This window comes from Xenopus tropicalis, chromosome 7 (genome assembly GCF_000004195.4).
Source record: "Xenopus tropicalis strain Nigerian chromosome 7, UCB_Xtro_10.0, whole genome shotgun sequence".
NCBI lineage: Eukaryota > Metazoa > Chordata > Amphibia > Anura > Pipidae > Xenopus > Xenopus tropicalis.
In genome coordinates, this window is record NC_030683.2 from 33,234,597 (window position 1) to 33,250,352 (window position 15,756).

The 15,756-nt window shown below is 40.9% G+C and overlaps 1 protein-coding gene across 1 annotated transcript; it reads right to left on the minus strand.

The window, feature by feature from the left end:
- Positions 1–452: 452 nt before the first annotated feature.
- avpi1 (arginine vasopressin induced 1) lies at positions 453–8,383 on the minus strand. The gene is given in 3 exon segments (XM_002936437.5): positions 453–3,518; positions 4,730–5,076; positions 7,989–8,383. Coding segments are annotated over 3 exon segments (864 nt in total). The 5' UTR covers positions 8,313–8,383; the 3' UTR covers positions 453–3,325.
- Positions 8,384–15,756: the final 7,373 nt, after the last annotated feature.

Here is a 15,756-nt window from a genome sequence, read left to right on the forward strand (position 1 = left end):
TTGCGATGGTCTTAGGTGACCCCTGTGGGGGCCCCGAGCCACAGGTTGAGAACTGCTGGTCCAATTTAACTATGCAACTGTGCAGTGTCACCGACACTCCTAACAGAATGCAAGATGGGAAGCTCCTGTGACAACTGTAAAGACCTGGATCATTGCTACTATAGAGAATCTGAAACATTAGGCTAGTGTAGTATGTTCAGCCATTTCTAGCCATATTTATTTTTAGGGTTTAGTTTTCTACTGTGGCATAAATTTGGTTGGGCAGAATAATAAGAACGGATGCCCTCTGTATATGTATGAATGGCCAAAGTACACAATAACTAAAACATTTAGCTGTTATTAATATAGGCCCATTTATACCTGGTACTGGCTCCCTCCTAATATCTCTTTGGTTGATGAGAAAATCCTTTTCTTTGGTAGGAATTAAAAAAAACAAACGACAAATCCACCAGTTTGCTTTATGCAGTTTATTACAAATGTTCCTGTCACGTGCAGTTAAACATTGTGATACATATTATCTTTATACATCCACACACACACAGACAGTGCCTTAAATTTCATCTTATTTGCTTAGTTTTAAAAGACATGGGATCTTTTCTTATTTTATTATTGCCTAGAGAATTAAATATAATAGGGACCATGTCTTAGAATTACCTCTTTTTTTCCTGTACATTTTCTAAAATCCAATAAATACTTTACCATAAAGAAGCACTAAGGTCTATGGAACAGGTTGTTTTGACCGCCACTGTGGCCAGAAATAGTGTCAAAACGGTCAAAATGCCCCTTTCTGCCTGACTCTGCCTCTGAGAGGACTATAGCAACTTTGTTCTTAAAGCAAGTATAGTGCTTGAATGATCTGCCATTGGCCTTTTCTCAACAGAAGCTTGACACCAATTAAAGCCCCTGTATTGTTGCCCCGATTCTGTTGTTAGCACTTACTACCTTGTGAAGCAGGATGCCAGGGACTAGGGTTTTAGAGGCTTGGACCATAGGGCTGCTTTGTATACATATGGACAGGCACAGCATTTCAGTGCAAAAATTTAACCTTATGGCCAAACAACAGATTAGTGTTTTAATATCTGTCATTACAAAACTGTAGTATCTAAATACATTTGTGAAAACATATGCAAAAATGGTACTAAGTATTGCTGAACTTTAATACATATTGCAACATCACTACCCATGTGTCTTTAAACATATTCTTCCCTTTGCACAACTCAAAATAATGAATCCATGTGCTGTTTTTCATTTTGTTTTAGTTTTTCTAGCTATATTTTATAGTAGTCATAAAACAGGAGCCCAGGGAGAGCTTCCTGCTTTAGAGGACAGGCAGTGTGTGAAGGAATACCCTTTCCATATAAACATATTAAAACAGCAAATATTATTTTATGTTTTTTTGTGCCTGCTGTTTATTAGTTTACACATTCATGTAGGCCTCATTTAATAACACTGGTACTGAATTACAACAGTGTGGTTAACCATAGCAATAAGCATTTGCTTTGATCCTACTTGATCTACTACAAATAAAGGTGGCCATACATGGGCAGATACAAGCTGCCGACTGGTTCCTTCCAGATACAGCCCTCGAACCGACAGCCTTCTCCAATTATGATCGGATTGTTGGCCTGAGGGCGAAACCGCTGGGCCAGTCTGATAATGCCCACCTCGTGGTAGGCCTATGGGTGAAAGGTCTGCTCGTTTGCCAACCTTACTAAGGAGTGTATCTTTACATGTATGGCCAGCTTTAGAAAATAAAAACAAACATCTGCTTGATTCTATGGGGAATTTCAGTTAAGCACCTATATTAGAAAATTACCCCAATCTCAGTGCCAAGCATTAGGGGACACTAACCCTCAAATACACATCATTGTCCTAGAAAAAAGGGGCAGGCAGTATCATAATTACATAGAAAACTGTCCATCTACTAAATCTGCCTTGTGTCCTACTATGAACATTTGACCAGTAGTGCAAAAAATAGAAACCTATAGAACAACACCAGCCTGCTGGAAAGGATTGGGTCCTGTGCTTGTGAAAGAAAAAGGCACTATGCTGTTATTATTATTACTGGAAGTTGGTGGCGTAACAGTGAAACTGGGGCACTTATTGCATGGGTGACAACTCTCTTTTACAGATACTGAGGGCAGAATAAACAAATTCAGGTGTAATGTTACACCTCTAGCAACTCATAGTGTCCCTGTAAGGTTAACTGCAAATTGGTTAGTATGGATTTGCAGTGCCGGCGCTACATATACACTTCTGTGAATTCCGCCAGCAAAGTAAAGAGAGACCCTATAGGAAGAATACTTTGTGCCTTAACCAGGCATGTGCAATAAAGGTTAATGAATAATGATTTAAATCAAATTCCGTCCAAGAATCATACATTTAGTGCAATGTATACTTAGGAACTGAAATCTTTTAAATAAGCAGCAATTAGATAAGTAACAGATTTACAGAAAAATAATTAGTGCATATAACAGCATTTGACTCCAAGGTCTGAGATGCTTTTACTACATCTTATATCCCTTGCCACTAAAATGTTTGCCTCTGTTATTTTAAAGCAATGATCTGATCTCCAATCTGCAGCTTTCCATCTGTTGCTGGACTATAACCCTCTGCCATTCACCAGCTATCAGTGACATGCAGGGAGCTGTGGCCCAGCAGCAGCTGGAGAAGTAGAATTTGAAGATCAACCTTACAGAGATGCACACACAAATGTCCTACTTTGTCATCTGCCCATGGATAGTTGGATGCAACACTTATTGCTTGGGCAAAGATTTGAAGACACGCTGTTCACTTGGCTGTATATTACCCCCATCAGTTGTCCTTGGGGGCAGTTTGGTGGGGGTAAAGCAGCATCATTAAATAAATTGTACATGTATAAGGCCCTGTCCGTTTGTCTTTGTTCCATGCTGACTGCAGAACATATTACTTCTCATACAGGTCTGAAACATCATTATGAAAACTGAAAGGAAATAGTGTTTTTACCAAATCTGTTATATTAGGGTCTATTCCAGCTTATGTGTTAGTTCTGTATATGGCCATGCTGATTCGCTTATCATGCCCATTTCATGCATTCCTATTATAGCGCTAGAACCCGTGGGCTGTCAGTCCATATGAAACAGAGCTGGGGCCATGTAAGGATTCTTCAGTGGAAGCTTTGGCTTGTTCATTTAGTCCGTCAGTTCTGGTATGCCAGTTCATTGCACTGGTATGGTTAGTTGTACAGTATTTTATTAATATCTTATTTCACCTTTCCCAAGGCAGAGAAATTGTATTGCAATAAATAGCAGCACTGTCATGTATTTCTCATGTTAAATGTCCTAGATCATCGCTTTATCTGATGCAGATAGTCTGAGAGCCTTTCCTGTGTCTCTTTCCTTACTTTACCTTTCCCTCTTCTAGTTGTTACTGTCTGTTTCTTTGTCTCACAAGGCTGTGGTTCTTGGCCAGCGCTGCTTGATTGGTCAGGGTTATTATCCTCAGTATCTGGACCTCCTTTGCGATCGGCTTCATTAATACTGTTAAGTTGAAGAAGAAATTGTAAGGATGGCAGATACTTGTGAATTTCACTAGTGTCACACAATGCAACTTTTGTTTGCTGAATATGCTTAGAAGCAGTTGTTCAAAGCGAGAATACAAGCCCTTTATACTAGATATTGTCATATTTGTATATTTGTGACATGCTTTCATAAAATTCTGGCAGAATATTCCCAGACAAATGTCCTAACATGATGCAAGGCATTCTTATTCAGTCAGTTTGATTAGATATAATGGCAGAATTCGATCAGATAATCTAATCTTACTCCTAGACATATTGGGTGCAATCAACTAGAGATGGCCATACACTATAAGATCTGCTGATGTTGGCAAGACCAGATCTTTCCTCTGATATGCTAACCAAAGGTGAAAGATATTGGATCTATCTTATTGTTTGACCCTAGGGTCAAGTGATTGGTTTGTAATGATGGCAATACAAGCTGTTGAAGTAAGGACCGCATCAATAAGTCGTTGGGAAAGTCAAACCTGACGACTTTTGGACAGATATTGTTTGGGTAGACCTGTGGGAGGGCTTCAAACTCAGGCAAATAAGCTGCTGATCCAGTCCGAAGGGCCCACGCAGGCAGCTTAAATATGCCCATGTATGGCCACCTTAACTGGGTCACAGTTAAGTAGTGGTTTCCCTCCCTAGCTGCCTCAGAGATCTGTCTGGGTGTTCCAGCTTAAAGGTCAGTTAGAGAACCCCCTGCCAGCACTGGTCTTTACAAACACTATTTTGGATACTTACTGCTAGAACCTGCACACTTTGGAGGCCCCCCACTGAAGGTCTAACCTTTGGCCAGGGTTTCCCTTTATTCCCATTATTACAGAATTTCTAGGAGCACAAATACATATTCACCCCAAACCTCACCGTAACTGACCTTCAAGCTGATCTTTTAGGAGTATCATAAGACAGCAAATGCTCATTCTCTTCAATTCGCAAACCTAAATTGCCATGAGGCTGAGACCCCCCACCCCAACTGCTCCAAGGCCCACCAAGCACATTTCTTGAGCGTTGGCCTGCCTGTGACTTCTCTATTTGCTTTAAATGTGGTTCTCCTGAGTCAGCACCGTTAGTGGCAGTGACATGCAGACATGGGCATTTAGACTGAAATAGTTCTCTGGTCAAAAAACCTTGTGTGCCATTGGCTCAATAAACAACTGGAATTCAGCAGAGAAAGCTGCAACCTACCATAGTTTACTGAAATGGTGCACAGACAGAGTTTCGATTCTATCATTGCTTGGTTTGGAAGACGGCTTGTGGGCTCGTTTGCTCTTTTTCTTCCTTCTGAGCCGAATCAAGGCATCTGCAACGTGCTTGTCCCCTGCATATTCACATATGATCCGTGCTCGCTCCTCAGCGCATTCATCCCCGCTGGTGTGGAACAAAGTCTGTATCTGAAGAAGGTTTATGTCTTTAAATATATTAGCAGAAGCCTTTTTCCTTGATCTTGCCACTGGTGCTTGCCAGGGGGCAGATGGTGAGCTGACAACGGAGGCCGGAGTCCCCATAATGCCTTCTGACCACTCAGGAAGACACTATGTTAAAAAAAAAAAACAGCATTGTATACACTATGTGAATCATGGTGATTATAATTTTACAAAACATGGAGAAAACAGTACAAAAAAAAAACATTAATCAGAATGATTTTGAAATTGCAGAATATATGGGACAATTATGTGAGCCTGAAAGAGGAGGAAGAAAGCATATAATTTAAAAACCATAAAAAATAAACACCAATTGAGAGGTTTTTAACAACAGGCAATTCTATAACATACTAAAAGTTAATTCACCCCTTTAATGGAGATTTACTGAAAGAACAGGAATATCCAAGGCACAGGCCCTAGGCTTTACTGCTGAGGACTCCAGGAGATGCAGCTCACAAAGCAATAGATGTAGATAAATTGAGGATCCCTTGCAATGTGATGCACAGAATGAGCAAGTGACTAAGCTAAGTGACTCCAGTTTCTCACCATCCACATGGCAAACAACAATGTTCCTCACAGAGCATTTCCTGACTAACGGGTGTCACGCATCCACCTCTGGAGTCCTGCCAGTCCCAATTTACATCAATCGTGGTTCAGCTGCTATGAGTAACTTCTGTGTGTCGTTCTTCCCTAAATCAATGATACTGGCTAAACAATGCTGGCACGGACTCCTGCCAAATTCACATCACGTCACTGAATTAAAGGGCAACCCCACCCAAAATTTTACAATTAACTTTAATTAGAAATTAGTAATATATGCATGTAATTGCAACAGAAACCAGTATTCCTTTGTATCTTTTTGCATTCTTGAATAAAAGCAGCAGACGCCAACTCCAATTCCCACAATGTCTTGCATGCTTTTTCATACTGTTATTTAACTGGCTTCTGCTACATTGTTTCAGGAATAAAAAACAACAGGGCAGTGAAGTTAGAAATACTGCTTTCAACAGCATTTACATTTTAAATTCTCAAAAAACCCTTAGAAACACCTAAAATCTTCCACACCAGCCCCCCAACTTATTGACCGGCAGCCCAATAAACCATTCTATGCACTGTCTATAACAAGTGAGATATAAATACAAAAAGACGATTTACATGAACTTTTATTCAGAAATATGTTGAATATATGAGAAAAAAAGTTGAGTCCAGAAGACACCCTAGCACTCTGGTACTTGATCAACTCTACAACGGTAAAAAAAATGACCAATAGAAAAGTTGCCATTCTTTGTTAAAAGAATAGGCCATTCTATTACATATTAGAAGATAACTTAAAGAAGGACTACCCCATTCATTAGTGCATTGCTTATAGTTTTTTTTCAGTATAAGTAAACATAAGCCACCAAATCACCACAAATGCCCATTGTTTTGGGCCCTCGTTATTGGGGCCAGTCCGGCAGCTAGGGTACCAGTGCCATAGGCAATAACTGTATACAAACTGGCACCGATACCCAGCCAATGGAAACTATTTAAAGCTGGATTACATTTACACTGGATTATAACATTACAGAGTAATGGGATTATAGTATCCCTTTAAATAAGGAGTGCATGACAGAGTAAACACATGTCAAGGGAATGAAGTATAATCCCTCATGCACCAATCTCATAAAACCTTAGTAGTGTGGTGCCTCTGACCTGTGCTATATATAGGCCGCACACATGCCACCGCTTGCTTTCTAAACCCACCTCTTATTATAACATCATATACCAATATCAACAACATGCACAGCAGGCAGGGCACCCACTCGCCCTTTGACTCATTTAGTCATTAAGTTGACCGCACTAGTTATGTAGTACCAGTATTTTTAATTATTAAGCTTTTTGTTAGCAGCTCTCCAGTTTGGAATTTCAGTAGCTATCTGGTTGCTAGGACCAAATTACCCTAGTTACCAGGCATTGGTTTGAATGAGAGACTACAATTTGAATAGGAGAGGGCATAAATAGAAAGATAAGTAATAAAAAAAATGAAATGACTTATAGCAATAAAATTGTAGCCTCACACCAGAAGTGCAGAGAACATAAACAGCCAGACAGACATAGCTTTTAGTTGCAATTTACAAAGAAATGTAAAAACTGAATGGGAATGTTTAATGAATGATTCATTATACAAACAAACTGCAGTTGGGTAGAAATGGGGGGAGGGACAGGTAAACAAACACCTTACATGGCATTTATGAATGAGGGATGGAGTCACCCAGGGTATAACCTGGTGGCTGTTCTACAACTCCCAGCACAGCACTTACCTCCTCTAGTATAAGACTCCTGCAATCTCAAATGCAAAACTGTATATAAATATGATTTATATGGGAAACCTTCTTCAGGATTTGGTGTCAGCTGACCTTTCATTAAAGGCAAACTATCCTGCTCCAACACAACAGGTAATACAGACTCTCCTCTTGGTTCTATACCAGTTCCCTAATATATTTGCAGTGTGACCTACATCCACAGCCAAGGTACTGTAAAATAGCCAGTCCACCAGCTGGCTATTGTGCAACTATAGCTCCCAGTATCTCCTGACAGTAATCATTTTGCCCCGGGGCTCTGTTTTAGTACAGTTTAAAGCAGATAGTTGATTGGTCTCACTATGACAGATTGAAACAAGTGCTCCCACATCTCTGTTCAAACAAGGGGCACATATTAGAGACATTTAGAGAAAGTGTTAATGGATCAGTGAGGCTCAAACAGTCATAGATAGAACTTAAAGCCTTAATATTAACACATACAAGGATAGAAGTAAATAAGGCCCAGCTAAGGAGCATATGTTCTGCCAAGCATGAAAAGAAAGATACATTTTCTATTATCCCTCTGTAACGAGTCTGCATTTTGACCAGTATACCAAATTGTCTTTCTCCTGGATTTTTAACCTGCAAGCTGTCAGAGGCTGATGGGAGATGTAGTTCACTAGCACAATGAGCTTTACAGAGTCCTAGTCGGTGGGTGCTGGTTAGTCAGAAGGTAAGACACACCTGATTTAACGCGACGATATGGGCATCTCGTAGAGACAATACTCCGTGCAGCTCCAGGCTGTGCCAGGAACGCACTCTCATTGCCAGTAAGGGAGTCGCACCGTACAGCCATCCACAATCCAATGCTGGACTCACCCGGCGCAGCGTTCAGAGCCGTGACGCCACAAGGCTGACTGACCAATCGCGTCTCAGTGCAGGGCGTGGCTTCTCATTGGGCGCACTGGCACACGTGGCGGCGGGGCTTAGTCTCATTGACGTCAATGGGCAGAGCTGAGAGTTCCTGAGCGGAGCCGGGGCTTGGCACTGGGTTTGGCTTCTGGCCATGGAAAGCGGCGCTTGCGTGGGCGCCTTATGCGAACCCAGGTTGCCTCCCAACCCCCATGAGCCGGCGGTGACTGTGTAAATAGCGGTTATAGAGAAGTTATTGTAGTGACGGGGGTTAGAAACCACACGGGAGGCTTCAGGGCTGAGGTGCTGCTGAATAGTTATGGCTATGCCGCGCCTGTCAGCGCTGAGAACATTGTGCTGCCTGAGTGCGCCCTATAACTTGTTGCTTATTTGAGTGGCTTATTTGCTGTGAGAAGAGTACAACAACAGGAGATTGTAGATTAGTGGGTGCGATTGCAGTAATGGCCACAAAAACTGCAACATTATTGAGCCAATGGCTGCAGGGGGGACACTTTTCCATGGGGACAGAGTTACTGAAACAGGGACTGTTAGCATTATGGGAACCGTATACTTTGGTCCCTTGACTTTTACCCCCCCGGGGTATACTCCCTATATTGGAACCCCTGTGGCGTTTTAAATTAGTGATGTCCGGCTTGTAACCCTTCCCTGCCTGCAGCAACTGGAGGGCTTTAGGCTTCACTCCTAATTATGTAAGCCCCACACCCTGAATGGACTGCAACCATGCCTGGGCCCTTCCCCATGCCTGGACTGGGATTGCAAATGGGACCAAACAGCACCCCCCCCGCCCAATAAATAGTGACTGTCTATGGCATCTTCCAGCAGCCCCACAGATTGCCAGTCCCAGGCTTGCCATCTCCACTCTGGCAACAACCCTACCTGCCTATTAATAAACCATATGGTCACAGAGTTAAAAAATTTTTTTTGAAGAACATGTACTCAATCCTAACAATAATACTAAGTGGCTCAGTTTTACGGCAACAGGAGGGGGAATGTGTGTATACAAGCCTCAGTGTATAATAATAACAAGCTCACCCCGTGAATTATGTGGTCCGGGTGTATAAACCAAGGACCCTCCACCTCCAACACACGACTTTAAAACAGTCCTGGCAATGTTATTGGGAAAAGCACTCACCAAAGACAAGTGGTGGTCCAGGTGCAGCGCCCTGAACCCGTAGTTGAGGTATTAAGCGAACATCAGTTTGAAGAAAAATGGCACGCACTCCTTGGTCCACTAAAACTTGTCTTTATTGCAGAGATCTTAAAAAGGTCCTGACGCGTTTCGTATACAGAAGATACGTAGTCATAGGCCTATGACTACGTATCTTCTGTATACGAAACACGTCAGGACCTTTTTGTTTTAAGATCTCTGCAATAAAGACAAGTTTTAGTGGACCAAGGAGTGCGTGCCATTTTTCATGCAACTGTACCAAGAAGTCATGCAACTCATTTGTAATGTGGCTTGTACCATGTGATTACCTCCAAGTTTCATGTTGTTTGTATCTAATATTCAAAGCAATAAAAACCTTTGAAATTTAGAAGTGTATCTGACTGGTGCCATGAAAATGAATCCATATAATTTTTTTTGCAAATCCATAGGAGTGAGAGCAGATTCCATTCCAAGTGTAACTAATTGGATTGGTGCAATCACTTGCCTGATGCATTTTCCATCACTCTCTGGTGGGTCATATGTTGAACAGTAACCCATGGGACCATGATATGGGTGTGCACTGACAGACAAGGATGTAACTGATAGGTCACTAAAATACAAAAGTGGGGAGAGGCCTTAAAGGAGTACTGAAGGTAAAATAACTGGGGTTATGAATCCCAGTGATTGTAAGTGCTTTTCTCTTAACCCAGGTTAGTGAGCCTCCTATTTAAAAAAAATGCACCAGTTGGGGTAGTTCCTTGTGTGCTGTGCTTCCAGCTTTCACTCTGAATATTTCCCAGCATCACTGGCACTTCTGCTACACCTTATTGTATATAGAAAGCTGGGTGTAATCTGCATTTAGTTGTGCAATAGGCAGTCGGTGGAGTCCCGTAATTACTGCTCAGTGTTGTGTAACTGCTGCTTAGTTTGCTTTATGCAGTTAATTAAGCAAACTTTTCCTGATCATATGCAAGAGCATGTAGCCAAACAGCGGCCTAACAAGACAAGAGGGCTGCCAGAATTATTTGAACAGCTACAATGCATTTTGGAGCAGATTCTGCAATTGTCTAAAGCTCTTTCAGGGAAGTGACACTGTGCTTCCCCCGAGACCACCATTGATCTTATTTAGTTGAGAAAAAGATCTTTCACAATTTAACATCTTTTAACACAATTTCACATCTAAAGTGCTTTTATTCCGTTGGGACACAAATGCTATAGATGGTAAGTGCTCTTGTGTTTGGCCTGCTAATGTCTGGAGCAACCACTAGCTGGTCTGGCAAACCTGTAAATCTCCATGATGGTGCTATGAGAGAATGGGAAACGTCATACACAGGGGGTCCCGTTAAGATAAACTAGAAACAAAAGTAAAGTAAGCTTTAAAGCACTTTGGTATGATGGGTACTTTCAGGCCCATGTAATTATCTAACATGTTGTGCATAATCTTATTGGCTAAAACAGTTCTTAATGAATCACAGACTCCTTGAGCAACTCTGGATGGGTGTATTAAAATGTATTTTGCCTGACCATGACAAGGGGACAAAAACCTTCCCTTAACCTTCAAATTGCAAGCCACAGCCACGTCAATGAAAACACAGGATTAAAAGTGACTAATGTATAACCTAGTACTGTAAGATGTATGGCACCTGGCACAGGTCATTGAACAGAGGCAACATAAATGTAACCTTATGTTAAAGTGTTAAAAGCTCCCATTTGTTCCCACACTTCAACATAGTCATCTCAAACTTTATTGCAGATGATAGAAAATTGCTGCTACCAACACTATATCTGCCATTGTTGCAGTTGAATGCAATAGCACTTGCTTGTCACTGCGCACCCTGGGTGGATTTTAGTGTGAATTTTTATTCTGGCATCTGCCCTTTGAAATGAGCCTTGCCATTAAAGTCAATGGTTGCCTTCAAAAGTTGTGCTTTTTTTCTCTGACAAGAAATCTCCAAGTGTAGTATTAACCTTAAGGGGAGGGTTATATCATTTGTAAAGGCAAAGTACAATAAATATCCTAAGACCTACCCCAAAAGTTCATACATAAGGGTTGATTCACTAAGGTGCGTTAAAACGAGTGCTGTTTAAGACACAAAGACTATTTTCGTGCGATATTTGACGCAATGTGCGCTAATTAAGGCAGCGCGCACAAATTGTCGCTTTCGAAAAAATGCACACCATGTTAGCCATACACGCCATTACTTTCGGAAAACTACTGTTCTGAAAATGACCTTTTTCCTTGCAAACTGGCGGATGCATCACTCTAGGGCCAACACAGACTTGAATAAATCACACTGCAAAGTCCATATTGTGTTGCCAAAAGCTCATGAACTGTACTTTTTTATAATTACCGCCTGCCCCAAGTAGGTCTTAATTTTCGCATAGACTAATGCGATATTTAGCGCGTTTAAAGCTTCATATGTATTTGTGAATCATGCGTTAATACTATTTCTATTTGCTATTTAACGCATGCGATAATACTTTAGCGAATTGCGCGTTTTTTCGCGTAAATTTTAACGCAAAAAAGCTTATCGCACTTTAGTGAATCAACCCTATAGCGTTAATTTTGCCAGGCCCCACAGTCATGCTAATAGTCCAGGCATTTGAACCAGAAAAGTTGTTCAGCTACCCTGTAAGTAGGTTAGGGTGGATATACCCATGAGTTATCCGACAATAAATACAATTTAGCAGCTATATATCAGCCATTTTGTTTATTCATCTTTTTGATGTACATTATACACTTTAGGTATTCCTAACAAAGAGCACCCAAGGGGGTGATTTATCAATGTTCGAATTCTAATTTTTTTAGGATTCAAGTTCTTATGCACTAAAACTCACAACATTCGAATTATGATTCAAAAATTCCATGTCTGATATTTATTAAGTGCAAAAAACGTAAAACTTTGGCATCTAAAAGCTTGTGTGTTTATGTAGAAGTCAATGGGAGTTGTCCCATTGGCAAAGTCAAGCCATATTTTCAAATTGGGTTTTTCAAAGGTTGTAAATTTGCAAATTCAAGGTATTCAAGTTCATTTCATCAAACCAATTTTCCATATTAATAAATAGGCAAGCATTTGACTATTTTTAAAAATTTTTAATTTGAATTAGAAAAAAACTTGAACTCTGAAAATTGATAAATTAGCCCCCTAGTGTGATGTTGCCTTTCCTTTGAGGACAGCTTGTTGGCCCTGATAGTGGCCTGGGCAGACCAAAAGCTTAAATAATCTTGATTTTTCATGAAGAAATCCACTGCAGAACATCATCTACTACCATATAGACAGCACATATTCCTCACTTTATTACTTCTCTTGGAAAGTTGATGAATCTGTATTTTTATTAATACCTTTCTAAGCGCAGTGTTCTTATGAGGGTGGGGCTTATAGGGACAGTCATACAGGAAATCACAGGCAGTTCCTCTGGATTGGTACTTTCATAAACAGCTTGGGTCATCTGACCCCTGGCCTCTGGGTAGCCTAGCAGGCAGTCTATCATTCTTCTGTCATTGGTTACAGCTCCTGTCCTCACACCTTCCCCTTTCCATACTTTTCCTTGCTCTATGGCTCAACATTTCTTACCCATGAGTCACATTTAAATATAAAAAAGGTAGGGAGCAACACAAGCACGAAAAAGTTCCTAGGAGGTGCTGAATGAAGGCTGTAATTGGTTATTGGCTGACCTTGTGTGGACTGGCGGACTACAGGAGGCTTTGTTTGGGAGTGCATGTGGTCTTCACCCCTCCAAAACCTTCCCTCCAAGTTAGAAGATCAAAAATGGTCAGCTACTTTGAGGTCATTGGGAGCGACATCAAAGAGGTTGCTGAGCAACATGTTGCTCACGTGCCACTGGTTGGGGATCACTGCTTTATGAGAAGGTAGCAGGGGAACCCCAGGCTGGTTCACTTTTTAGGTGAAGAGGCACACTGTTTTGGGGCAGTAGATTAGCATTATTAATTTAGGTTTTCTTGTTCAATAAATGTAGAAATGGAACAATAAAAAGAATTAAGGATGAATGTCTTTAATGTACAGTAGCCCTAAGGCTATTGCTGACCTATAACTTCCAGAATCTTTCAAGCTTTTGATATCGGGAAATGTAGTTGGAGTGTTGATATATGGACATATTTTAAGTTCAGATTAGCAGCTAGCAAGAGGTGGCTAAGCTATAGTACCTAACATCCTGCTGCTAAGGACACGGTTCAACTACCAGTGATTGCCTGACAGGCTTTACAATACCCAAGGGACCCTGGGTGCTTCTTGCAAAGCTACACAGTCTTATAAGAACCCAGCATCTGGCTTTCATATCCACTAGTTTATAACAAATACAGATGGCACTAGCAGCAATAAAACATTTATGCACATTCCAAAAAAACAAAAATACCAACAGATGCCTAAACCTAAAGCAGTTTGGATAATGATAGAATTCAGCACATTTAGAGACATTGCAAGTGTCAAAACAGCCCTGTGCTATTTTACTCGAGTGGCAGCGTCAAGGAGGGCAGCAGTTACACAGAGCTAAGAAGCTGTGCTTTTAAAGGAACAGTGCACTTAACAGGCATATGGGTAAGGAAGCTCACTGGCTGCACACTTTATGCCTTTAAGAATATCTCATCATTAGGCCACATGCCAAGCAGACTGGCTGCACAGAATTGTGGTTCTGGGCTGGTCTAGGTCAGATCATAATCCCATGCGAATGGAGTCAGTGTGAACAGCTGTTTGATAGCTCCTCCATGCCTGCAAATTAGGCTAGAAGGATAGAACTGAAGGCATCTTTTCTGGTGAGAAAAGTGTGACCACTAGGGGCGCTATATTCGAAATTGGCCTAGGGTAGAACATACTATTGAAGTAAAGCCATCTTAATCCCATAAAAGTATCCCTTCAGTACAGGTATGTCCTGATCCAGTGGGACCTTACCCTAAGGCAGGGGTCCCCAACCTTTTTACCTGTGAGTCACATTCAAATGTAAAAAGTGTTGGGGAGTAACACAAGCATGGAAAATGTACCTGGGGTGCCAAATATAGACTGGCAGCCTACAGGAGGCTCTGTTTGGCAATACACCTGGTCTTGACAAATTTCAAAAATAAGCACCTGCTTTGAGGCCAATGGGAGCAACATCAAAGGGGTTGGTGAGCAATATGTTGCTTCTGAGCCACTGGTTGGGGAAGCATGATGGGAGCTGTAGTCCAGCAACCACAGAGGCCTAATAAATGCAAGAGGATCCTTCAATTAGACTCCCATCTGACTCCCATCTAACTCCCAGTGACTCCCATCTGAAAGCTGGTAAAAGGCAGAAGAAGAAGACAAATAATTCAAAAATGATAAAAAAGAAAAAATGAAGACCAATTGAAAAGTTGCTTTGAATTACCTATTCTGTAACATACTAAGAGAGAAGGTGAACCAGTACTTAAGGATGAAGAAGGGGTGATTCCCAATAAGGCATTCAATTGCTTCTGTAATTAAAGAAAGAATAATAAAAAATGAGAGTGCTTTAAATTAATTCAAATATATTGTACTGTTGCCCTGCACTGCTAAAAGTTGTGTCTTTGCTTCAGAAACACTAATATAGTTTATATAAATAAAGCAGCAGAATAAAAAAAATACAGCTCTTGTGAGCAGGACTCATGCCATTATTTATTTTTTCTTCATACCATTCAATACAATGGAAAATACTTGTTTTACCAAGTAACAAGATAGTACTTTTATGAGCTAGCGTACAGGAAATAAAATCAATATTTTGGCTCCCTCTTGTGAGAAAATCTTGCCTCTGCAATGAAAGCTTTCAGCTTAATCTTCGGCATCTATTAAAAAAAAAAAAAAAGAAAATATACCTCATTTTGACATGAGCTTATTCAGTTCTGTTTATGTAAAAAAATTGCATAAACTGCCAACAATAACATATCTTATTCCACAAACTAAAATGTGATAGTCTATCATTGACTTGTAGAAACTATTTCCTAACCCAGTGTTGGACTGGCCCACCAGGGTACCAGGAACACTTCTGTTAGGCCCATGTGTCAGTAGGCCCTCCTGCTCACCCAACCATTTGCCTTGTATGCCTATACCATAGCCATTACCCATTTCTATGTGAGGAGAAACAGAATAAATGCAAGAAAAGATTGATAATAGTATATGAAAAGAAGAAATTAAGAGATCAAAGAAATTGAGTGGAACAGAGAAGGAAAGATAGTCTGGAGAGTAGGCCTGTGGTCTAAGGTTTTCTAGTGGGCCCCTGGCATCCCATTCTGACATTGTCCTAATGCCCGTTAGTCCTACAGCATCATCCATCCCCTACCTCACTTTGTTCCATTGTAAGTGATGTATTCTGGGATTCCAAGTACATGTATGGGACCTGTTATCCAGGGACCTGGTGTTTTCTGGTTAAGGGATCTTTCTGTAATATAAAATACAAGGAGGAGGGCACACACCTTAAAGGTAACCC